Source organism: Equus caballus, chromosome 8 (assembly GCF_041296265.1).
Source record: "Equus caballus isolate H_3958 breed thoroughbred chromosome 8, TB-T2T, whole genome shotgun sequence".
In the NCBI taxonomy this organism is placed as follows: domain Eukaryota; kingdom Metazoa; phylum Chordata; class Mammalia; order Perissodactyla; family Equidae; genus Equus; species Equus caballus.
In genome coordinates, this window is record NC_091691.1 from 2,662,200 (window position 1) to 2,687,193 (window position 24,994).

At 61.1% G+C, this 24,994-nt stretch overlaps 2 protein-coding genes across 42 annotated transcripts in view; one reads left to right on the forward strand and one right to left on the reverse strand.

The window, feature by feature from the left end:
- The window catches only part of GGT1 (gamma-glutamyltransferase 1), a 33,039-nt gene that overhangs the window by 1,825 nt on the left and 6,220 nt on the right, over positions 1-24,994 (forward strand). For 3 of the 40 annotated variants that reach the window (XM_001914778.5, XM_070276070.1, XM_014742088.3), the window contains exons 2-6: positions 20,093-20,264; positions 20,819-20,983; positions 21,528-21,658; positions 21,807-21,893; positions 24,652-24,844. In XM_001914778.5, the coding sequence (XP_001914813.3) occupies positions 20,823-20,983; positions 21,528-21,658; positions 21,807-21,893; positions 24,652-24,844 (572 nt within the window). In that variant the 5' untranslated portion in view covers positions 20,093-20,264; positions 20,819-20,822. Of the gene's footprint in view, positions 1-2,666; positions 2,849-8,075; positions 8,256-14,172; positions 14,320-15,095; positions 15,309-17,033; positions 17,159-17,531; positions 17,956-19,612; positions 19,774-20,092; positions 20,265-20,818; positions 20,984-21,527; positions 21,659-21,806; positions 21,894-24,651; positions 24,845-24,994 lie in introns of those variants that run through there. The other 37 variants (XM_014742078.3, XM_070276069.1, XM_070276050.1 and 34 more) reach the window with 36 other exon arrangements.
- On the reverse strand, positions 59-6,833 carry LRRC75B (leucine rich repeat containing 75B). Of its 2 annotated transcripts, none has more exons than XM_005615184.3 (4): positions 6,621-6,833; positions 3,911-4,039; positions 2,333-2,448; positions 59-846 (listed from the first exon to the last, which is right to left on the reverse strand). In XM_005615184.3, exons 1-4 carry the CDS (start codon positions 6,795-6,797, stop codon positions 315-317), a joined length of 954 nt encoding a protein of 317 aa, XP_005615241.3. In that variant the 5' UTR covers positions 6,798-6,833; the 3' UTR covers positions 59-314. The 2 variants fall into 2 exon arrangements, with proteins under 2 accessions (XP_005615241.3, XP_023502483.2); XM_023646715.2 differs by lacking the exon at positions 6,621-6,833 and adding an exon at positions 5,940-6,365.

Here is a 24,994-nt window from a genome sequence, read left to right on the forward strand (position 1 = left end):
AGCATGGCTGGTGCTCAGTGGCCCTGAGGACCACAGTGCAGAAAGGTCGAGGCGGAGGGAAGCATCGCCTTTTATTGTGGGGTCTGCACAGTGGGTGCCAGGCCCTTCTTACTGAGAGAAGGCTGAGACTCCCCACCTGGGTTGACCATTTGGCCTCCATTGGGCTCATTCTCCTTCCATCTCCTTAAACCCAGGCTGAGCATTTGCACTGGATCTCTGGGGGCTTGGGGGACCTCCGTGGTCTCCATCACCTTCTATCTCACGTGTTTGGGAGCATCGTCAGTCAGGTAGCAGGAGCCAGGGTAGGTGGCGGGTCACCTAGTGCAGCAGGCCTGGGGCTCTGGCCCTGGCCCGGCTGCTGCAGAGCCCCAGGTGGAGGCAACGGTGGCTGCACTGTCCTCAGGCTCAAGGTCCTCAGGCTCAAGGTCCATGCCCTCATAGATGGTGGGGAGCGAGGTGCGCTGGCTCAGCCGCCGGCGCAGGCCGACCAGCAGGGGCTGAGGCAGAGAGGCCACATCCACGTTGTTACCCAGGTCTACCCAGGCCAGCGCCGGGAACTTGCTGGTGTCCTTGACCGCCTCAGTGAGCTCGCGGGCGGCAGCCTGTGTCAGCCGGTTGCCGTTGAGCAGGAGCTGGGTGAGGCGGGGCAGCGCCCAGAGGCTGGGCAGCAGCAGGCCCAGCAGCTCGTCACTTAGCTTCGTGAAGCTCAGGTCCAGCACGGCGAGCCCCGCGCCCTGGCTGCCCAGGTAGCGCGTTATGTGCTGCACGTCCCGCGCTGACAGCGGGATTCCTGAGAGGTTAACAGTCTCCCCTGCCAGCAGAGTCTTCTGGAGGCTGCTCTTGAGGCTGTGGGAGGGTTGTGGGACTGAGCAAGGGCCCAGAGCCCAGGCGGGTCCCCACTGGCCACGGTGACCCACTGGGGCGAGGCCCAGGCCCCACAGTTGGGCCAAGCTGGGATCAAACTGCCCGTTTCTACATGGGTGGCCATGGACAATGCTCAGAACTGCTCTGAGCCGCAGTTTCCCCTTTGGAGAAAAGGGGCCTGGATGTTGTGAGGATTACAGAGAGCTGCAGTGAGGCTCCGTGAGCTGTTATTATAAAACCCACTGTGCCTGCACTGCCACACCTGCTCCACCTGTCACACTTATTTTTATTGGCAACCCAGTGGGGAGGAATGGTTATCCCTTCTGCAGGGGAGCAAACGGATGCTCAGAGAGGTGACGTGGCTCTTCCATGGTCACAGGCCACTATGAGGGGAGCCAGGTCTCCAAATCAAGGTGCTCTGACTCCTGAGCCCACACGTTTTTTTCACGTGCCTCCCCTAAGGTCGACCCTTTGGGGCTGAGGACAGATTTCCTATGAGGGTATCATGCTGGTCCCCCTGCCCTTGGGGGCTAGAGAGGGGACAGGCCCAGGGTAGCAAGAGGGGAGGTGTGGGGGATGTGGGTGGGGACCTGCCCTGGGGGAAGGCTCTGTGTGTCTAAGCTGGAAGGGACGTTTAGAAACTGAGGAGGGTCCCCTGCTGCCCCCAGAACCCTTCTCTAGGTCTCTCCTGTCATTTGCACACAGCCCACTAGGCAGATAGGCCTGACTGGGGGCTAAGAGTGGTGGGATCCCCTCCGGGGCCCCCACCTGCCATGGCAGGAAACAACCCCATGGGCTCCAGGCTGAGTGTAGGCCACCAGGCCAGAGGGGGACAGGGGTGGGGGAGCAAGCAGGGGAGAGCGCTGGGGCTGTGGTCTGGCCTTGGGGCCTAGGCGCCTGTAGCCAGTTCTTGAGCTGAGTCTGTGGCCACGAGGCTGTGACGGAGTGACTAAGAGGAGGACCCCATGGCAGAGGGAGCTATCAGGCTGGCCCCAGAGGCCTCGGCTTTGGACAGCCTGGCAAAGAATTCCCAAAGGGCTGTGGGATAATCAGGGCAGGTGTGGCCTTGCACAAGCTACTTTGCCTCTCCCAGCCTCAGTTTTCTTCCCTGTAAAATGGGAATCATGACCCAGAATCTGCCTCCCTCACAGCCTATATGAGATTCAGCTGACTCCTGCTGAGGTCACCTTGGGGCCTGTGACAGGCCAGGGATTGAGGGGCGAGTGAATGGCAGGTGGCGGATCATACGGAGAGTGCAGCCTGGCTTGGGGAGCATCTGCTGCCACCGGCCAGACTGACTTCCAGGGTTGGGGCCATGATGCAGATGAGGGTAAGGGGCCCACAGTGTGGGATTTCAGGCACCAGCCTCTTGCTGAGAGAAGCCTGGGTTCTCCCCTGGGGCCAGCCCTGCCTCTCCCTGTCAGCCTGGGACAGGCCATGAGGTGGGGCTGTGGCTGGCAACCCTTACCAGCTCTGGGTCTTCCTCCGGGGCAGGTTGGACCCTTGCTGCCGCTTGGAGTGAGGGGTGAGGTGGTAGACGAGCTGCCGGCAGATCTTGTCCGAGGACTTCCAGAGCTCATAGTCCTGCGGGGGCAGCGTTGTTAGGGCAAGGCCGAGCCCCTCCCGCCCACCTCTGGGCCTTGGGGACCCAAGCGTGTGCGTGCACACAGTCGTTCATCACGGATCACTGAGCTGCCCACTGGCCTTTCCCTCCCACCCCCACCCCCCACCCCGGCTGTGGCCTGGCACAGAGCCAGGGGAGGCTGCCCGCTGGGAGCTGGACAGGCTGGTCCCAAGCCCACAGTGCCCGGCAGGAGGAAGCCCAGGGACAATGGGCCCTTGTTCCCTGTCCTCAGGCCCAGAGCCAGTGTCTCAGGCTATCAGCCGACTCCCTGCCCACCCTCAGCATCCCCTGGGGACTCGCCACAGGGGGAGGCAGGACCAGGCACACTGATACCACCCCCAGGGAATAGGAACCAGCCAGGTCAGCATGCTCTTCTTCCTCTCACTCTCCGAGCTAGACTGCGCCTGTCTAGCTGGGGCCTGGGTCTGGGCTGCTGGGGCTGGGAGGGTTACCGTTTACAGCACTGCCACCTGGCTCTCTCCTGGTCCTAAGTGGGCCCTTGTAGAGGCCCAGCTCCGGTGGAATACAGGGTGCCCTGCTTTCTGCAAAGCTGGCCCTGAGCACGCTCCACTACCCGGCACATTCTTTTCTCCAGTCCCTCTGGAGACAGCGTGTACGTACAGTGGCAGCAAGCCCTGGCGGTCACTATAAAGTCTCTAGGCTAGCCTCAGAATCCTCGTGACAACTGCATATGGACATGGGAGTTCAGAGCCATCAGGGCCCCTAGTGGGCACCCTTGTTTCATGCGGGGACTCACTGTGATGAAGGGATGGGAGCTGGTGGCTGGCCACAGGCTGTGTTGGAGCACGGCACCTTCAATGCTCATGGCAGGTGTCCACGGAGTGGGACAGGGGGTGTGGGGATGGGAGTAGGGGTGTTCTGGGCAGACACAGTGGCATGGGGGTAGTGGAGGCTGCAGGTGGCAGATGCCAACATGAGGAGGGACTTGCTTGTGGCTCGAGCTGCTAAGGGAAGCAGAGAGCACTTGTCCCCAAGGGTATTCATACAGGATGGGACATGTGGATAGGGGTTCCAACCTAGAGTGACTCTCTTCTGGCTCTGGAACTCAGAGGCTGGGAGTTAGGTTCCATTAGCAGATGTGTCAGAATATTCTGTATCCAGAAGGGTCCCCATACAACTTCCTGCCTGTGTCCTGGAGCCTGGCCCACATGCTGCCACTCAGGAAATGGGTCTCCCCAGCACACGACTTTTCAGGGTTGAGAAGCACAGTTCACATGTGCTCCAGCTGCTGGCTAGCCTAATACACTGAGATTGGCATCAGGTCCCAGAGAGGGGCAGTAACCTGCCTAAAGCCACACAGCAAGCCAGATGAAGACCCAGGCTCCTAGCGTCCAGCCCTGAGCTGTCCTGGCCCCTGTCAACCACACTGCCCAGCCTGGAGCCCGTGCCTACCGGCCTCACCGTTTTGGGGCACTGCAGGTCCCGGGCCAGGTTCACAAGCAGGTCATGGGAGATGGGGTCCACCAGATTGAGGAAGGCCACGTTCCTGTATAGGATGTCAGTGAGGAGGGTCCCCTCAAGGCCCAGGTCCTGAGTGATGAGGAGAACTGAGTGAGCCAGGGGCCAGGACGTCCCTTCTCCAGGCCCCGTCCCAGCCAGCCAGAGCCCCTCACATCCATCCCCCTCTCTTCGTTTCCCTCCCTGAGCCTTGCTGGAGTCTCCCCACAGGCAGCGATGGGCCGGCTGTCCGGGGGCAGGTGGATCCTTTAGATCAGGAGAGGGTTGGTGCATCAGGGGCCTCAGGGAGGCAGTAAGTGGGTCCTGAACCCTTAGGCTGGTTCCCTGGAGGTGAAATGTCCTGCTGTGACACCTTGCCTCCTCTGGGCTTGGGCTTGTCCAGGGGACTGTTTAGGGGCTCCTCTGATGACTCCCAAAGGCCGCTGTCCTCCAGCATTCCCTCTGGGTCCTTTGCCTCTATCCTCCTATTCCCGAGCTTTCTCGAGCTGTGGCCTCCACCTGTTTGCCAACAGGTCCAGACCCTTTCTGTAGGGGTGAGCCTCTCTCTCAGCTCGGATGTCCCAAAGGCAGCTCAGACAGGGCATGTTCATCTCCTGCCCTGAAGCTGTCCTCATCTCCTGTGCCACCATCCCCATCTTCCCAGGCACTTGGGCCAGCGCCCAGGAATCACCCCACACTCTCCCCTCTCCCTCTCTGCCCCGCTCTCCCTCCCCACTGCTCAAGAAGATTCAGGCCTCATTCCCACAGGCTCCTCCTGGGGCTCCTGGCCTCCCGACACCCCCAGTCCACCCTCAGGCTGCCAGAGCTGGCTCTATGACACACACACACCTGAGCTCGACCCTTAACCCTTCAGTGGGAACCAAATGCTCTCGAAGCTGTGTGATATTAGAGACTCACGCACAGTCTGCAGTCTCAGAGCACCTCAAAGCCTGTCATTCACGGCCCCACCCACCAGCCTCCTTGTCCTGCTTCCAAGTCTCCCACCCTTTGCGGAGACCCCACTGTCGGGCCCCTGGCTGCCCTGGCCTTCCTGCCCTCACTCCTTGGTCTCCTCCTCCTCCTGTCACTCCCATGGGCTGGTGTGGTGCTGAACACCCTTTCAGAGGGTCTGTTTAGAGGATATACTGACAAGCTGATGGGGCAGGCACAGCCGGGACGGGCCTCCAGACCCCATGTGGGCACTTCCCAAGCCAGAGAGTGACACGCTTCCTGTATAAGCCCATGGCACAGGAAGACAGGCCAGGTGATGGAATGCCCAAAGGTCATAAATGCAGAGTCCCTGTGGCTTAAGGGGCAGGACAGGCCCCTTCCTGGGCCTCAAGTCCCAACCTCTGGTACCCGAGGGGGCAACCCAGCTGGTTTCCCAGCTAAAATGCCCAGCCGCTGCCTTAGGCTCCAGACGCCATCCCAGACAGAGATCTATGCCTCTGGATAGTCTCTGGCTGATTTGGTGCTGCTGTGCTGTTTGCATTTTAAACACCATTCAAGTCGCAGATGCCAGCTAGGGAGGACCCAGAAGGGAGGGGTGACTGGTGAGCCTGGGCTGACCCAGACAGGGCCCCAGACTGCAGCCTGCCTTCTGCTGGTCTGGACAGCTCCTCTTAAAGGGCCAGCTCCACCATTCCAGCCTGCTGGGCCCAGAGAAAGAAAACCCAGTGCGGCAGGAGGAGAGGGGCTGAGAGGCTGGAGGTTGGGCTCTGGCCTTGGCTGGCTCCCAATTTGCTCTGGGCTAGTGGTCCTGGGCTCACTACTTCTTTCTAAGCCTCAGTTTCCCCATCTCTAATCATCCACCTGCAGGCCAAAGACCTACCCGGCTTATTTCGGTTTACAGGATGGGGCAGGTTGTGGTGGCAGCTGCTGCAGGGGGTGGAGACGTGGGCAGAGAGGGAAGTGGCCTGCCCAGTGGTGATGCTGGGACCAGAACCCATGTCTCCTAGGGCAACCCAAGGCTCAGGATCTGGGACTCAGGTACCTGGTGTGTGTGGGACCAGAGCCCCTGCCCATCCAGATGTGGTGTTGTGATGGACAGATGCCAGGTGTGGGTACTCAATGGGCATGGTGAGCTGCCTGTGAGGAGGATGCGTGCTGCGTGCTGTGGCTCTGTCTGGCCCTCCATGGTGTCATGGTGAGGTTGCACCTGCTGACCATCTGGGCTGTGGCTTCCCTGGGTCCTCTCTCCAGGGTCCAGTGTAGTGCCTCCCTTCATCCTGGAGGGTGGGGGAGCTTGCCCTCTTGCCATTGCCGCTCAATGCAAGATCACTCGCCCCCCACTTGCCATTCCTTCCAGGCCCCGTGAATCTAGGCTTACCTCCATGGTTGGGGCACCCTCAAACACACACAACTAACCTCAAACCCCAGAGACGCGGACACAGTCACCGGCCCCCGCTCCTCCACACTCACAGTCCCCCCACTCTAGCCGATTACCCTCCCTCACTCCCCCTCGCTCGGACCAGATATCCACCCTCTGCAGACAGTCGGACCATCCCCTCGGAACCTGCCCGGCCCGCGCGCCCGTCCGCCGCTGGCCCTGACTCGCGTGCCCGAGGCCAGCTCAGTATCGCCTCCCGGGCCCCTTCCAGGCCCGCAGCCCGCAGCCCGCAGCCCCAGCCCCTCCCCGGCCTCCAGCCCCGGGCCGGCCCGCTCCGTCTCTCGCCTGGCGCAGGAGGCGCAGCAGCTGCCGGGCGCGCTCGGGCCGCCGCTCGCGGAGTGTGGACTGGATCTCGCAGAGCCAGCGCACCCGGCGCTCATAGGGCGCGGGCCCGCACCCCGCCGCCGCCCGGGCCTCGGAGCCCGCCTCGGGTCCGGCCCGCCGGCCCAGCCGCGCCCCCATGGCCGCTGCGCGCGGGGCGCCGGGCGCACGGGAGGCCGGGCCGTCTGCGCCCCGCCCCCAGCCCCGCCCCGCCTCGCTCAGGCGCGGGGTGCGCCCTGCGGGGAGCGCCGGGCTGCAGACTGCGCGCTCCGGCCGGGCCGGAGCGCGGGGAAGTGGGGGCGGGGGTCCTGCTGGGGGCCGCGGAGCTGCTAAACGCTCAGTTTTGGGGGGTCTCGCTGGAGGAGGCCCTCGCCCGCGCTAGACCGGGCCCTGGAGCTCTGTCACCAGGGCTGGAGCCGCCGGGGGAGGCTTGGTGCCTCTAAGCCTCTGGCCCCAGTGCTGACTGTGGAACAGTCGCTTTGGCGGCGCAAAGAGTCCTGGACTTAGGATCAGGGCGGGGTGGGTGGGGCTTCCGCTGCCATTTGCCCGTCTTAGGCAGTGCCAGCACCTCCTTTCAGGATTCTCCCCCACAGCGAGCAATAGTAGTATTTGACCTGTCCACCCTGCGTGGACACTCTGGCATTGACAAATGTTTTCTGCCCCTCCCTGCTTGGCTGAGAGCAGGCAGGCTGGGCAGGCGGGGTGGAGCCCGCCCCCTCTAACTGCCCCCTGGGAGGTAAATGGCATGGAGAGTGCTAGTTAAATGGTAAGCCCGGCTCCAGGCAGGATGGCAGCAGGCCGGCTGCACGTGCTCCTGGCTTCAGTCCTCCTGTCTGACAGGAGGCGGGGCAGTGTGAGGAGGGGGAGCCCTGACTCCTCCAGGGATCAGGTTTGAGCTGGGGACCCACCCAGCTGGAGGCCTGCTGTCCCCTGCAGCCCGCCCCCCAGCTCTGGGCCCCTGCATTCCCTGGGTAGGGGGCATTTGGGGCACTAGGCTCCAGACCCCGACTCCCACAGCAAGGAGAGTGTGTCCAGCCTGTGAGGACAGTGTGCCCGGGCATGGGTGCAGGAGAGGTGAGCCTGGACAGAGGTGTGTGGGGATGAGGGGAGGCTGGCCCTGGGGCACATGGTAAGTGAGGGCAGAGTCAGGCTCCTTCTCTTGGGTTAAGCATTGCCCCCTAGGAGTGTGTCCAGGGACAGGGTGCTGGGCTCTGTGGTCTCCCAAGGCTGAGCCCCTGAGACGAGGCAGAGGACGGCTTAGTATCCTCATCCCTTGGCCACCCGCTGAACCCTAACCCCTGTTGCTGCCTAACTGGGTACCCCTGTTGAGCCTGTACGTGGGGCCTTTCTATCCTGGGCCCCCTTCTCCCCTGCCATCTGCCAGCTGGACTCAGCCGCCTCCCCTCCCCGTCTCCATAGCCTGTGTTATCCTGGAGCCACCCTGGCAACACAGGTTTCCTCTTTGGCAAAGCTACCTGGCCGGCCTTCCTCTGGGGCCAAGGTGTCACTGAACTGACGTGGTGGTAATGAGACCAGAGACTTCAGCAGCCTCATTGCCCCAGGGACCTCTCAGACCCCCTGTCCAAAGCTGGCAGCCTGGTAAGACCCTCCTCACCCTCCCCCACAAACTCAGGGCTAGAGCCAGAGCTGGGAGGTCTCCCAGATCCTGACCATGTCCTTCCAGAGGCTGAGCCAGGCCTGGAAATTGCTCCCTCCAACGTGAGAAGGCTGAGGCAGTGTGGGGGTGGGGAAAGGGAGGGCTGAGCCTGGGTGTCATGAAGGGGGCAACCTAGGCAGTGGCATAGGGGGATGCCCAGAGCTCAGAGTTCTGTAGAAAGCAGAGCACTGCCCCCCAACCCCCAGCCTTACCCGTCACCCCTTACCCCACCCTCTGTGTCCTTGGCTGAGAGATTCCTGGAAGACATTTTCCCAGGGAAGGAGGGAGTGTGGCGTCTGGACCCAGATCTCTGGGTGGGCCTCCCTCAGCCTCCTGGGGGGTGGGGGGTAGGTTGAGTTGCCTCTTGGGGACTCTTTCAGGCCTAACCTGATCTGGGCGGGAGGCCCCAGAGACAGAGCTGTGCCCTCAGGAGTGGGGACATGGTTCCCCCTCACTAGCCTCCGTGCGTCCTTAACTCAAGGCTGCTGGCCCTCTCCCTGGAGTGGCCCTGGGCAGCAGAGCTGTTTTTGTGGAGACCCCATGGGGTGGGAGAGGTGGGCTGTGATGTTGCCCTCTCAGCCCCCAAGGCTGATGTGGGGGTTCAGGGGCCTGTACTGAGTCTCTTGGGGCAGCCCGGCCACCCCGGGGCAGCCAGGGAGGGGGGAGGTGGGTGAGCCAGAGAGGCAGATGGGAGGAACATGACTAGACCTCAGGCCCTACTGGGGGCATCTTGGGCCCCAAGAGGGGCCTGCCAGGAGACAAGTAGCAGCGACAGCCACACCCCTGGCTTCCCAAGCCCCCGGCCACCCATGTGGTGGCCCAGCTGGAGCGACAGGGAACCAAGGTCCACGTGACCCAGCAGGCGAGGTGGAGGCCTGCAGCTGGAGCTAGAACTGGACCTGCCCCCACTTTGGGCCTCTTCTCTACCCACCCAGTGGGATAGTCCAAGCCCAGGAGGAGGAACGCCAGCCCAGGGCTGACGGTACCTCAGCAAGTAGCCACGTAACACTGAGCCTCCTGGCAGCCACTGCAAAGAAGGACACAGGATGGTTTTGGAACTCACTAGGAGGAAGAAAGCAGACAGACGTTCTATAGAGACAGTTTCCCCTAGAGCTGGCTCTACAGGGACAGGTTGTGAGCCTTCTGCAGGGCCAGGAATCACCATGGGTGTCACAAGTGTAGGCTCAGGACCTGGATTTGCATCCCCTGGACCTGCTCTTTTTTTTTTTTTTCTGAAGAAGATTTGCCCTGAGCTAACATCTGTCGCCAATCTTCCTCTTTTTGTATGTGAGCCATCGCCACAACATGGCCACTGATAGACCAGTGGTATAGGTCTGCACCTGGGAACTGAACCTGGGGAGCTGAAGTGGAGCATGCTGAACTTAACCACTAGGTTCCTGGGGCTGGCCTGGACCTGCTCCTTTTTGGGGGTACAAACATAGGCAAAGTAGGTTGCTGTATTAGTTTTCTGTGGCTGTCATAACAAATCACCACAAACTGGGTCGCTTAAAATGACAGAAATTGATTCTCTCACAGTTCTGGAGGCCAGAGGTCTGAAACGAAGGTGACAGCAGGCCGTGCTCTCTCTAAAGGTGCGAGGGGAGGATCCTTCTGTGCCTTTCCCTAGCGTCTGGTGGTTACTGGCAGTCCTTGGCCTCCTCGGCTTGTGGCTGCATCACTCTGGTCTCTGCCTCCCTGGTCACCTGCCTTCTCCCCTGTGTCTGTGCGTCTCTCTTCACATCGCCTTCTTATAAGGACATTGGTTGTTGGATTTAGGGCCCCCCAATTCAGTGTGATTGTGATCTCATCTTAACTAATGACATCTACAAAGACTCTATTTCCAAATGAGGTCACATTTGGAGCTCCTGGGTGGATATGAATTTGGGGGGACACTCTTCAACCCACTATAGTAGTTTCTGCAAACCTCAGTTTCTTCATCAGTAAAATGGGGAAAACTCAAATGCCCATCTGGGAAAGGTGTCGTGGGCTTAGGCACAACAAGGAAAGAGTCAGGCACACAGCAGTTTTGGACGTATGTGAGCTCTTTTTACTATCGAATCTTTAGTGGCTTTATACTGAATCCACCCAGCCACCTGACGGCCATCGTGTGTCCATTCAGTGATGATCACTGGGCCCTGTGGAGACTAAGACAGACACCGGAAGTCAAACAGCTACCACACAGAGGTGGGGAGCTGTGATGGGGGCCCCCAGGCACTGCGGGAACCGAGGAAGGCACTTAACCAGCGGCGGAGGAGGGCTCCCGGAGGAGGTGGCATTGAGGTTGGGGTCTGAAGGAAGAGTGCTAGCATTCGATCCCAGCTGGGAGAGCAGTGGGTGAACCGCAGGGAGGAAGAGGCGGGGCCCCAGCACAGCAGGAATTTATCTGGGGGGCGAAGGGGGCCTTTGAAGAGATGTTCTGTGGGGGAAGCACATGCTCAAGTTTGCAGGCTGAGCGCTGGAGCTGCCGTGGGGTAACTGGCAGGCTGGGGATCTGTGAGGAAGAGTTGCCAGGTGAGGGGGTGGTCCGGGGGGGGGGCTGGGGTCAGGTGTGGTGGGGACGCGGTGTGGAGGTGTAGCTGGATGGGCCAATGAGGAGCAGGGGTGGCTGCTCAGGGCCAGACTCTGGCTAATGTGGCTGGTGGAGGTCTGGGGAGGGTCTCCTTAGCCCAGGTTTGGGCATGTCGACCTGAGGCCGTGGAGACAAGAGTGCGTCAGCTGGAGTGGGGCTGGGGTGTGGATGCGACTCAGCCTTCCTCCCCGACCCCCTGGAGCTCCCAGACACCGCGGAGGGTAATTATGAGATGATGTGATAAATGCTACCTGTGCACGGTCTGTGGGCAGCGCAGACAGGGTGGCTGGAGAGGGGTCCTTACCAGTTCTAGGCTCTGAGCTGCTCATCAGACAGGGACAGAGGCAGCTGAAGGCCCGCATGTCAGAGCCACGGAGGGTCGGGGCTCACGCAGCCTGCACATGGCTGCCTCAGTGACTCTCTCCAACACCTGTCTTAATGATCCTGCTCTCCAGATAGACATCTGAGGGCAGGAAGAGGAGACCCTGGGACAAATTTGAACCTAGGGCCTCTGGAGCCCATGCGCTTGACCGAGCTGCCATCCTGCTCTGAGTTTGGGAGTTGGACTGTGGTCCACCAGGTGCCAGACTGGCCCCTCTGCCGGCCGTTCCCAGGTGTTAACAAGCTCACATCTCTGGAAGCCCACGCACTTGGCTAGGCTCCAACCTCGTCAAAGGTGGGTGCTGAAATGGTGAATGCTGCAAATGGCTCCAGGGGGTGTGGGCCAGGCCCTGGGGCCACGGGGGCTCTACCTGGGCCTGCAGACGGCCAGAGCACACCCCGCCCCTCCACCACGGGGCAGTGCCAGCCCTTCACCAAGATTGAGTCTTCCTTCCGTCCCTTTAATGGGGCCTACATGGCTCTGAGAGGCTGTGGCCAGGTAGCCAAAGGGTCTGGGGTGGTCCCTGCTCCTCTGCTCTGTGGCCTCAGGATAGTGGGCAGGGTGTGAGGCCAGGCCCACCTGAAGCAGGCCGACTCTCGCAGCCTGCAGAAAGCATTCCAAGAAGGCAAATCGGGGCCTAAAGTTGGGAAGAACTTGCCAACCAACCATGGTCTTGCTGTCTTTAGAGGTACTGAGCTCCCCCTCAGGACAGCTGTCCAAGTTGACCCTTCTCGGGGGCCGGAGAGGGGAGATCACAGACTAAATGTTTGAGACTCTGTGATCTTTAAGTTGATTAAGACTTCCAGTGCTTGGATTTGAAGTCACTTTGGTTCAGCCTGTTTACCAAATACCTCCTTGGTGCAGATACCAGGGGACACCAAAGGTCCTGGCTGACAGCAGGTTTCCTGGCTCCCAGCGGGTCCTGAGAGCCTGTCCCTGCAGTTCTGAAGGATGGGTCAGGTGCTGCTCGCATCAGGACCAGCCTGCCTGGCCCACTCACTGGGAGCCTCACCGCTGCATTTTGGGATGTTGTGTGTCTCCCACCTGGGGCCCTCCCGGGGCATGAGGCTCCCTCGGCACCTCCTGGGCTCAGGCACAGGTGCTCCCAGGACCTGACAGCAGGGCAGGGCATGGCCGCGGCTGCAATGAGATGCCACTTGCAGGAAGTAGTTTGTAGCGCCTTTGCCTTTTCATGGGTCCCTCTCCTGAGTGACTTTGAGCAAGTCCCTTCCCCTCTCGGGCTGTGGTTTCTGTGCCAGTAGCACCGTTCTTGTTCCACCAGTGCCTTGTTTTCCCAGGCACAGAGATGGGGCAGACTGAGCCTGTCAGAACAAGAAGGGCCTTGGAGGCCACTGTGGGCCCATTTCTCAGAGTGGGAGATGGGCCAGATGCCCAGCCGCCCCCACTCACTGGACTAGTGCCTTGAGCCTCCCATCTGGCCAAGGCCCCCGAGGTGCTTTCGGTTGCTGGTGCCTGCACAGCAGGGGTGATTAGGAGATGAAAGGCATCCGGATGGTGGGGTAGTGTCCCCCGTGCTGCCTTGGCAGCTGCCCCTGGCTGAAGGCCAGCCCAGCCCAGGAAATCTCCTCAAGGAACAAGGACACAGAGAGCCCTGCTCGACCAGTCCCCAGCCAGCGCCCCCATCAATGCTCCCTTCTTCCCACGGCCCCTGCCCTCTGCCTGGCTGAAGAGCTAATGGTCACCCACCAGGGTCTTAATGAGTGAGCCAGGGTTAATGGGTTACCCGGCCCGGTGATACATTCACCAGCCTCCAGGCTCTCAAAGTCCAGACGCACTGGCCTGGCCTTCACGATCTGAGCTCAGCCACTTCCCTTCCCGGCCTTGATGCCTCAGGGTTCAGGAAGGGCCCAGGGAGGTCAATAGTCTCTCCTGTACCCTCGCTGCTCCCGGAGATGACTCCAGTGCCTGGCCTCCAGGCTCAAGTGTTTCCTTCCACCTGGTGTGTCCTCGGCAATCCAATCGCTGCTCTGCCCTGATCCTCAAGCCCCCTCTTCCTCGGGGCCCTGGGCTTCTCCTCCTCCTTGGCTTACCATACTAGTACTTCTCCAGGCCTGCTGGGGGCTCCTTGAGAGAAGAATCTGGACAGGCCAGGATTGGGTGGGAGGATGAATAAATGAATGAATGAATGATGAATGGTCAATGAATCAGTTTAAGCCAGGGCCATGCTGGTAGCAGCCATTCTGGCCAGCAGCAGGCCATGTGCGGACCTCAGAAGCACAGGGAGGCGTGAGATTGCCCGCCCTGTGGGGACACCCGCTCCATCTCATTGGATGGGCCGGGGCCGGTGGGGGCACAAGCGACGGCTCTGTCCCCCGCCCCCACTGCCTTGTGTCCTCCATCAACCTGCCTGCTCATGGCCCCAGAAAGTCGGGGGATGAGGAAAGGCTCCCCTGGGTCAGGTGACTCCCTTCAGTCCAGGTGACCAGGGGCCTTGGAGTGACAGTGCCTGCCACCCTACCTGCAGCCTGAGGGTCAGGGAGAGGGCGTGTTTGGAGGGGCACCCCCTACCCCCGGAGTTGTGGAGAGGGTCTCAGGCTCCTCAGGTCCAGTGCAGCCTCAGATGCTTGTGTCCCAACCCCCACTGGTGCAGGCATCTGGCTGCACCCAGTGCTATGTGACCCCTCTCCGGACATCCTAAGTAGGGGGAGCCCACCTCCTCCAGGGAGACCCTTGGTCTGACCTGCCTCTCCCTGAAACCCAACCTCATTCAGCCCCACTGAGGCCCTCAAAGCTCAGGTTTCTCATTCAAGGTTGGGACCCCACTGGGCTCAGAGAGGCTGGCAGCTGTCCTGGGCCACACAGCCCTAGGGTCAGGACCAGGAGCCAGCCCTCCTGCCACCTGGAAAGGTTCCTGTGCCTTTAAAGCGTCTCCCCAGCCCAGGCCAGCAGGGGGAAGGTGGGGAGGAGCTGGGTCACAGCAGGCGCACTGGGGACTCAGCTCTGTGCTCTGTGCGCAGAGCAAGAAGACTGACCAGCTCAGGAGCGAGTAAGCCTAACCGGTGTCTGGCTGGAACCCAGTGCTGTGTGAGTCCAAGTATGGCTTACCCTCTCTGAGCTGCTGGACATCATAGGTGGGGGAAGCTCAGGCTTGGGGCATCCCAGGAGCATCTGGAGGCCTAGGTTCCGGCCCCAGCTCTGCTGTGTGCTGGCCTGCTCTGGAGGAGTCCCTCTTGCGCTCAAGCCTCAGTTTATGCATATGCGTAACGGGAGTGAGCTGCCCTTCAGGGTGGCAGGTTGGGGCTTGTGTGGACGGATCCTGCAGAGGGTTTGCACAGATGGGCAGAGTCTTAGGTTCTCTGTCTGACTGTGTCTGAGCTGGGTGCTTCTGTTTCTTGAGGGTAAGGAGGTTTGAGACTGCCTTCTGGCTCACTCTGCCACAGGTGAGGGATGGGTCGGGGGAGGGTGGGGGGCGCCGGGTGGAGCCGCCTGACTTCTCTGAAGAAGCCGCAGCACCCAGGAAGTGGACTTCTTGGAATTAAGAGAGAGGAGTGCAGCGTGGAGAAACTGAGGCCCAGGAGGATCTGGGAGCCCAGGGTGGGGAGAGTTGCTGGGGGGTCAGGTCTGGAGTGGAGCTGGAGCTGTGATGGGGGCTGAGGCACTGTGTCCTCAGGCCGTGCTTACCCCTCTAGAGTTCTTTTTTTTTTTTTTTGAGGAAGATTAGCCCTGAGCTAGCATCTGCCACCAGTACTCCTCTTTTTGCTGAGGAAGACTGGCCCTGAGTTCACATCCGTGCCCATCCTCCTCTACTTTTTTATATGTGGGACACCTGCCACAGCATGCCTTAACAAGCAGTGTGAAGGTGCACACCCGGGATCCAAACCGGTGAACCCTGGGCCACCGAAGCAGAACGTGAGAACTTAACTGCTACGCCACCGGGCCGGCCCCCGCTCTGGAGTTCTGGTTGTGGCTGTGGTGCATGGAGCAGGGTCGGTTGTACAAGGAGTCATTGCACAACTCTAGGGGGCACCTGCCACTCTCCAGTCATTGCTGGCGTGTTTGGCTCTTTCGACAGGTTTGCGGCAGGTAGTACTTATCAAGTCTTGGGGAGGGGGCCTTTTTCTAATTCTCAAGCCTATGCCGCCAAGGTAGGCAGCGAGGGAGACAGATCCCAATTTGGGTCTGGATAGTGTTAAGCTCCCTGTCCAGAGGTGTGGGCAGGGCTCAGGGAGCTGCATTCTCATACTCAGGGGAGTGACTCCTCACTGTGAGCTGGCAGTGACAGGGCCAGGGTGATGGGTCCTGGGCTTGCCTGCTGGGCCTCGTGCCTCCTGGGGCCAGCTGACCTTGGCCAGTTTGCTTCTACCTAAGCTCCATTTCCTGTCTGTGAATGGGTTTGGGCCTGTACCCTGGTTTCACCCTTGTGGCTCTGGGGTTGTGGTGACACAACTGTCGAGCTGGGTTGGAGGATTAACAGAGAAACTCCAGGCTGGCTGGTCTGTCTTCCTCTTCTCATGCTCCCTTCTCTGCTGTGTCCCGGGAGCCTGCTCCACTTAGCCTAAATTCAGCTTGTGTGTGAGTGTTTGTGTGTGTGTGTTAGGAGGGGGTGATGCTGTTGGCAGAGTCAGTATCTCTGGTGGATGAGGCTTGCACATTCCTGGGGACAGGGAGCTCACCACCTGTTGTGCCTAGGACAGGAGCCATGGGGTCTGGAGAAGACCTCCAACCCCACTCCTGTAGCCTTTCCTGGGATGACCTTTCCTGGGCAGACCCACTGCCCCCAGTTCCCCTCTCTGCATGAAGGGGGTTTGGGGCTGACTGGGACAGAAACTGACCCTTTTGAAATGTGAGGAAGGGCCTTCTTTGTTCTGTACTCATGCCTCTGTTGACACAGCCTTTGTTGAGACACCTTCTTTCCTGTCTCCCCTCCCTGGAACCTGCAGGTGCTTCTAGGCTGCATCTGTGCCCCATCAAAGGCAGCTCTCTGTCCTCTAACTTATCCCTTCCCAGGGTTTTCCTGCTGGGGTCACCTGTGGGGTCTGGGCCGTGCTCTGACCACTCAGACAGGCTTCCTGTCTTCACGCTGCTGCTGATACCACTGTGCCTCTTGCCATTCCAGGCAGGGAGAAAACTGCAGAGCAGGCTCAGGCTGGGGACAGAGCCCTGTGGCTCTCCACTGCAGACCCCTCCCAGCCGACTGCCCTGCAATGCAGCCACTCAGGCAGGGCCAAACCCCCTGCTGGTTCCTGGCTCCTGCACTGCTCATCTTCCCAGTCACCTGGGTCTGCGGGGGTTAGGGGGCAATATCCAGGGGAAGAGCTCAGTCGTAGCACCCCACATGGGGGCTATTGAGGATTTCACAGGAGTGCATTTGGTGAGTTTCATCCTGAGCCTGCTCAGGGGCAGTGGGTGACAGGACAAGGCCAGTGTGGGCAGCACTATCTGGGTGGCTCTGTGTCTCCTTCTATCTATCAGATGGCGCAGCCTCGCAGGGTGGCTGTGGGTTAGGTGTTACAGACGGGGAGTGGGGGGCTCCCAGGGGGCCCCGACACAGCTGGCCAGGGAGCAGTGGAGGGAGCCATGACCAGGAAGGACTCCTTGTCCTTGGCAGATAAAGGCTAAGGGGGAATGGAGAGCAGTGTTCAAGGTCCCCTGGGCTGAGCCTGCAACTGCTTCTGACTTGGGACCTCCTTGGCCGGCTGGTCAGGGACATGCAGCAACTCGGGGGCAGGTTCAGGGTGGCTGGGATGGCACTGCTGGGCTGTGTAAGTTTGGACCAGCTCTGGCCCTCTCTGGGCCCTGCCGTTCCAGGCTGTTCAGGTGGTTCCTTGGGCCTGGGGAACTAACATTCCTGGATCGGCGGTAGAACCAGTCTGGGCGTGCAGCCCCAGGCTGTGTTCCAGCGAGGCGTCCTGGGCATCTGGCTGTGGGGTGAGGTGAGGCCTCTCAGATCTGGGTTCTGGTCTGGTGCCGGCAGCCCTCCTGCTCCACTGCCTCAGGAACCATCTCTGGGACACTGGGGTGGCCCTGGGGTTCAGATGCTCTGAGCAGGAACAGGGCGAGCCAGTGGGGTCCCCAGCCTGCATCTCACCTGAGGGGCTCGCCAGCAGACTACCCTTTGGAGGGAACTGAGTCCAGGAGAGGGGGCCCACCTGCTCTGTCACCACAGCTCTCTTTCACTGTTGGGGCCACACTCCTTGTCTGCTGCCACTGCCACGGGGACCCCAAGGGTCACTGCTGTCACGGCCCCTCCCACCACCCGCCCAGGGCCCTCCCAGGTCTATGTGAACTTTAATCACCTGCTGACAGGCCGAACACGGCACTTCCGTGCTGTAGTGACATCAGCATCTGGCCGTCCTCCCTGTCAGGCTGGACCTCTCTCAGAGGACTGCCTCCTCCTACCCCGCTCAGACGCCTTCGACGGGGCGCCCCGCCGGCCTCTTGCCCCTTGGGACCGGGTGAGCACGTGAGTTCCTCTTGCCCCTTTCCTGCCTCTGCTCCTCCTTGGAGGTCCCCACCCCCAGATCCCAATCCTAGTGCTGAGGCCCCCTGAGGAGCTCTGCAGGGGCCGAGGCGTGGCTCCGGGCAGCTCCTCACGGAGGCCCAGCCGGCCCTGCGGCTGAGACTTTCCCAGGCAGACACTTCTGCCTCCTCCTCCCGGCCAGTGCCCCAGCCCAGAGCTGTCTTCTGAGGAACAGGGGCTCTCCTGGGCCTCCACTGCTCCCGGCCTCAGGTAAGCCCACCAGGGTCACAAGGAGTGGGGTTTGAGGCCAAGCGCTGAGCCCGACCCGTACTCTGGCCTCAGTTTCCCCTCACCGATTTGGGTGAGAGCCAGGCCTCTGGGCTTGGACAATGTTTTAGCGAGTCTTTGAAAAAACTGTGAGGTGGGGGTGGGGGGTGGGTGGGAAACGGAAGCCCAATCCTCCAGCAGGGTGTCTTCCGCAGGGCTGGGGACATCTGCCTCGGGGGGTGTGGGGCCAGGCCTCCCTGCTGCCTTGCCCAGGGAGGAGGAGATGGGGGTCAGTGCCCACCCCCCCCCCACTCTTCTTGGCCTCGCCGGTTCCCCCTGCCCCTCGGGGAGCCCACTTGGGCCCACGGGTGGACCGATGGACAGAGGAGGCTGGAACCCAGACCTCAGGAGGCCATGGCTGGCTCATCCCAGGAGTCTGAGGGGAGAGAGGAGATCCCTGAAGAGGGGCTCCACTGGCTGCCCCAAGCCTGAGAGAACTGAGGCTATGCCCCAAGGTGCCAGTGTGGCCTTGCCCAGGGGGCAGGACTCGAGTACCTCCTTGGCGAGTGTGGCTGCGTCTATGTTGGGGAGGAGGTCACCTGCCCCTGCTCTGTCCACCCCGCCCCCTGTCGCGTGTGATGGGAAAGTTCTGTGTCCAGAACAGATGCCGTCCGTTGCCAGTCCAGCTCCTGGGGTCCCTCAGACCTCCTGGCACAGCTGTCTCCATCAGGAACTCTTTTTTTTTTAAATTGTTTCTATTTTTACTTCTTCTCCCCAACGCCCCCCAGTACATAGTTGTATATTTTAGCTGTGGGTCCTTCTAACTGTGGCATGTGAGAGGCAACCTCAGCAGGTGCCATGTCCGTGCCCAGGATCCGAACCAGTGAAAGCCTGGGCTGCTGAAGCAGAGCTTGTGAACTTAATCACTTGGCCACGGCGCTCTTAACGCAGGAACCCAGCCTCCCTGCCAGGGCCCAGGGTGTGCCCCGAGGGCTGTCAGGCCTGGCAGGGGACGGAGGGCACGGACTATCCTGAGGGCAGTGGGGCGGGGCGCAGGGCCTAGTTGGCACTTTGGAGAGAGCCCTCTGGCTGCTTTGTGGAGGACTGAAGAGCAGAGGATGCCTTGCTGGTGGGAGGGGGAACTCCTTGCAGTGCGGGAGTCCAGCCGGAAAGAGTGGTACCTGGATTCAGTCAAGGTGGTCAAGGGGGAGAGTAGGGACTGGCTTTGATCCTACATGGGGAATGGGGTAGTGACCTGCATCATGACCACCTGCTGAGCCCCGAGAGGAGAAAGCCCTTCCATGCTGGCGTCTGTGCCCCCACCCCCCACCATGGGACTCCATACCTAGACCACCTCTGGGGCACTGTGTCTGGCCCCTGGAGTTAAGACCCTCTGAAAAGGACATGGCAAGCCAGAAGGGTCCCAGCCTGGGGCTCACCAGCAAACATCCATCCTTTAGAGGGTACTGAGTCTGGGAGAGGGGATCCCTGCTTCTGTCGCCACACCTCTCCTTCCTTGTTGGCCTCATACCCCTTGCCTGCTGTCACCGCCACAGGGACCCCAAGAGTCACTGCTGTCCTTCCCTGCATGTCTTGGAAGGGTGTCAACAGGGAAATAAACAGTGAGCAAGAGGCTGATAGGCTTCCCTCCTCCGCGCAGGCCTCCAGGGCTTCCCCCAGCGTAGCCCAATGCAGCCAGCAATTACCTAGCGCTTCATATCTTCCAGTCTGCTTATCTTCCCGCCACCCTGAGCGGGGCGCCTCTGGCACGCCCACTGGACACGTGGTTGGTTGACTCGTCCGAGGCCCCGCAGCAGGCAGGTGAGGGGTGGATCTGGGCTCAGATGGGGCAGGCTGGCTCTTCTGCTCCTGGCATGCGTGTGGGCTTCACCCCGTCCTCACACGACGTGCTCACCAGCGAACGCCGGCCTAGCGCAGGAGTCCCCCGCCGTCCCTTCCCTGCTCTGTGCACACTGTCTCCCAGCTGTGCCTGGGAGCAAGGCTGGGAGAATTCACGCCAACCTGGGAGCGAACAGCCCCCTCTTGGCTTCAGAGTTCCCCTGGAGGCAGGGAAGCCTTGCAGAGCTCCCTGGGGAGGGCCGGGCGCAGGCTGCCTCAGGGACACTGTCTGGATTTTCAGGAGGACGAGGAGGCTGCGTGGCCGGGGTGTCTCTCTGGAGCGGGTTCTGTGGCCACGGGCTCCTGCAGAGCGTGAGGGAGACCCAGTTGTTTCGCCAGCCGTTTCAGGCAAACCCTCGCAGCTCGTGTGACCACCTCCCCAGGCAAGGTGCCCCTCCTGTCTGCTGAGGAAGGTAGGCCCCTGCCCTGCGGCGGCTGCGCTGAGGACATCAGGAGACTGTGGGTGCCCCTTTTGAGGGCACTGTGGAGGCTGAACCCCATGCTCTGCGGCAGGCCGCTCTGGGGGACGCATGGACAGTGCCGGGCTCTGGGCTGAGGTGGGGGCCACAGAAAGACCCAAGCCCAGCTTGTCCCTCCTGGACTCCTTGCTGGGCCGTGGAGGGCTCGGCCACTGTGAGGAGACAGACACCTCCCTGCAGAAGCAGGGACACCTGAAATCTGGGGGCTCCCGGGAGGGGTCCCTGCTGGAGATGGGATCCTTACAGGGATGGGGCCCCGAGGATAAGCAGGGAGGACTGGGGGAGGCAGAGATGGGGCGAGGGACTTCTGGCGAAGGGAATGGCCTGAGCGAAGGTCAGGAGGTTGGCCAGCCCGCATGTGTTCTGGGCGGCTGGAGGGAGACAGGGACAGATTTCTGAGGCTGTGCCCTGTAGGGGTGGGGGTCAGGATGTGTGCAAGGCCAGGCAAGTGGCAGTCCCCTGACCCTGCTCCTGCCTCGTGCCCACAGAGCCATGAAGAAGCGGTACCTGGTACTGGCCCTGCTGTCTGCGGCCCTGGTGCTCCTCATCGTCGGCCTCTGCCTCTGGCTGCCCTCCTCCTCCAGGCCACCCACCCACGTGTACGCCAGGGCAGCCGTGGCGGCGGACGCCAAGCACTGCTCGGAGATCGGGAGGTGAGTGCAGACACAGACCCTGGAGGACAGCAACCATAAGCAGACCAGGGCCATACTCTCCCCTCTCCGAGACAGTTCTCTCACCTATAAGCGGGCTGCCTGGACAAGTCTTGACCTTTCCTCGGACCTTCTCAGCAGCCTCTGGTCAGTGGAGAAGGGGACACTGACCCCGAGAGCAGGCGCGGGTCTCCCAGCCCCAGGGGGACCCCTTCCCTTGGTTCTAAGGGTGCCTGTCTCTTTGGATAAACTCTGCCGTTTGATGCTATTTTAGACTCCTGGCTCATGTTATATACAAACATCAGTTCCCACTTAAAGACTTAAACAGAAAAAAATATTATTAATAAAAAGTAACAATTTTTTTTCAATTATAAAAGTCATGTATGTCTGTTTGCTTGAAAATGAGGAAAATATAAGCCCATCGGTTTTAGAGTTACATTTATAAAACAAAACCCCTACGGACTCCTCTTGCGTCCTCCTTTGGGTAGGGTGCGCGTGGGTGGTGGGGAGCCCACAGATTGTCACCGCCCCCACATGCCACGGGCAGGGATGTGCTGCAAGAGGGCGGCTCGGCGGTGGACGCTGCCATTGCGGCCCTGCTGTGCGTGGGGCTCATGAACGCCCACAGCATGGGCATCGGGGGCGGCCTGTTCCTCACCATCTACAACAGCAGCACGCGTGAGTGCCAGCCGGCAGCGGGAGTGCGAGGGGAGTGGCTGGGGGCGCCCGGCGGGCACTTGGGCTGGGGCACAGCTGGGTGGGCCCCGGGCTCAGGCAGCGGGAGGGGCTGGTGTTGGTCGGGCCTGCCCACTGCTTCTCCTTCCAGGAAAAGCTGAGATCATCAATGCCCGAGAGGTGGCCCCTGGGCGGGCCTTTGCCAGCATGTTCAACAGCTCGGAGCAGTCACAGCAAGGTGAGGCAGAAGCTCAGGGTGTGGACTCAGAGCTGGGGTGGGTCCGAGGAAGGCATGAGCATGCCCCTGTCCGGGGTCAGGCACAGCTCTGCAGTCGCTGATGCCCAGCCCTCCCGTCCCTTCCTGGCCCCGTAAGCCCCTCCCACAATGAGTGGTCAAGACCATCCTCATGGAGAATAAAGGGATGGAGCTTCTGTTATTTCCGCTCAGGCCCCTCCAGGGCCCCCCTGTGCTGGTACATGAAGAGAATTATTACAACAACTTGCACATCCCCGGGTCACTGGAGCCAGCCCTCTGCTCAGCCCTTTTCACCAACGAGCCCCTTGAATCCTCTCTGTATGAGTGGTGGCAGAGCACTGTATTAATTCCCATTTTACAGGTGGGGATGTTAAGGCCCAGAGAGGTCATACAGACCAGCTGAGGTCACACAGCTGCATGGTGGTGAAGCTGGGATGGAACCCAGGCTGTCTAAACAGACGTCCGAATCATTCATTCATTCGTTCACCTGTGGGATAGCTCCTTGGATTATGGCACATTCTCTCTGTTCTAACCCTGCCATAGGCAGAGAGGAGGCTGAAGGGAGCCCGTGGCCACCAGGAGGTGCCGCTCCATGGACCCCCAAATGGATCACAGGATGGGAGGCTGGAGGGGAGGAGGGGCGGGGCCCAGAGGCCATAGCGTGTCTGATCCCCTGCTGCGGGCTCTGCCCCTCAAGCTGGGGCTCTGGGCGCGGCCCTGTGAGCAGCCCCTCTGGAGTCCTCTCCAACATACAGAGGCTTTGAATTTTTGCACTTGTTGGGAAACTCAGAATGTGTGGAAATGAAATCATTTGGAGTGTGAGATTGCCGGAATCTTGTGGATGCTTGGAATTCATTTATTTAAGCAGGACTCGTTAGGCACCGTCTACAGTGCCACGGCTGTTCCCCAAGCTAGGGTACAAAATGAAGGCAACAGATGAAATCGGGTCTAGTCAGGCCGGGGCATTCCAGGTGGGGAGGAGAGCGGCTGAGCCAGCACGAGCGCGCCGCCTGCTGCCGGGAACGCGGAGGCGGGAAGGGCACCCGGGTTTCTCGAGGGTGGCCTGGGCCAGAGGGGCATCTGAGCAGAGACCCACAGGCAGGGGTTGGGTGGGGGGAGCCTGTCTGGGGGAAGAGCGAGTGACCCAGGCAGGAAGGGCAGGGACAGAGCCCTGTGGGAGCCAGTGAGATGGCAATGAGTGACACAGGGTCAGAGGGAACGGCCCAGGCCGTGTTGGAGCTTGTGGGTCATCGTGAAGACCCTGCCTCTTGTCTAAAGGAGGAGGGGGCCCCTGGAGTGTGTGAGTGGGAGGGACGGGCCCGGCCTGTGTCTGATCGGACCCTCGGGCTGCTTCAGAGGGCAGGAGAGCAAGCTGCCTGCCATCAGGCCATCTGTCAGGAGGTTGGCGGTTGGTGGCTGTGCTGAACACATTCAGAAGGCAAAGCCTCAGATTTGCTGACGGATTGGGTGTGACATGAGTGCTGGGGGTCCCAGATGCCCCCCGGGTTTTAGGTCTGCACCTAGAAGGACAGGGTGGCCCTAACAGAGACCAGCAAGGCTGCGGGGGAGGGGGTTTGGGTGACAGTCGGGAGTTGGGCCCTGGGTGTGTTAAGTTTGGGGTGCCGTTTTTGAGCAGGCAGGTACATCCTCAGATCTGGCCAACAGGGGAGCAGGCCAGGCCAGAGAGTAATTTGGGGGTCTCCAGCACGTAAATGGACGTGCTGATCTGGAGGAGGTCACCAAGAGAGTGAGTGTGGACACAGCAGAGAGGACGTAAGGAGAGCCAGGCAGGCGTGACGCAGAGGTGGCCTGGGAGGAGACAGCAATGGGGCAGGGGAGGCGAAGTGGAGAAGGGACCCTGGCCTGGCAGCGTGGGGGTCACTGGTGACGCTGGCGAGCAGAGTGGCGTGAGAGCCGGGTTGGCCCGCGGTGAGTGTGGCGTTTACTCAGGGTGGGGGGACTTGTGTGCTGGGCGTGAGCCCTCCTGAGATGTGCGGGAATCGTAACAACTGGCTCTCAGGACCGCGTGCCCAACTTTAGGGTGGAAGAGGCAGCCGGAGGGTGGCCAAAAAGGCCCCGGTCGTCTCAGAGGAGAAAACAGGAGGGTGCCTGGGAGGGGACCGCGGGGAACCGGGACCCAGGGGTCTGTTTGCAGTGGAGTCATGGGCTCCTCGAAGGTCAGAGCTGGAAGGCAAAACTCCTTATGGTCAGATGGGGAAACTGAGGCCCAGAGAGTGCTGTGGGGCAGGGATTTGGGCTCAGTCTGGGTTCCGGGACAGTAGAAGAGAGGAAGGGCCCGGCCCAGCGTTGAGAGTGGCCTGGCTTGCACTGGGGACGTTGGCAGGTTCTGGTGGAACCCTGGCATCTCAGGGGATGAGAGCCTTGGCCCGGGAGGCTCAGACTGAGACGGTAGGGGTCCAGCTTCCTCATAGTCTTGTCGTGCAACTGAGAGCCTAGCACAGGATTTCAGACATGGCGGCCCCTGCAGAGACAGACGTCTGAGTCTGGGAACAGCAGAACCCAGCATGTGCGCTGCCTCCTCTCCCTCCTGCGCCCTTGTCAGCATCCCCAGCCGAGCTGCACTGCTGCCTGCTGAGTCCACATATGGCCTCAAAACTCCGTTTCTTTCCTGAGCCTCACTAGTACCATCTGGGGACTGTGCCTGGGGTGCTGCCCGGGACAGCATCTCTCCTGATGTCCCCTGCCTGGAGCCACTCACCGCGTCCCTCTCCCTCTGCAGGGGGGCTGTCGGTGGCGGTTCCCGGTGAGATCCGAGGCTATGAGCTGGCGCACCAGCGGCACGGGCGGCTGCCCTGGGCCCGCCTCTTCCAGCCCAGCATCCAGCTGGCCCGCGAGGGCTTCCCTGTGGGGAAGGGCTTGGCGGCAGCCCTGGCGAAAAGTCAGGCTGCGATTGAGGGACAGCCCGCGCTGTGGTGAGTCTGTGGGCGTTGGCCTGCCCTGGGGCACAGGCTGGGCAGAGGGGCCAATGTCCCTGCCGCCGTGAGTGGCTGGCTCAGTGCTTCAGGAACCTGTGCTGGTGGAGATGGGGTCGAGAAGGCACAAACCCCTTCCCACCTGTGTGC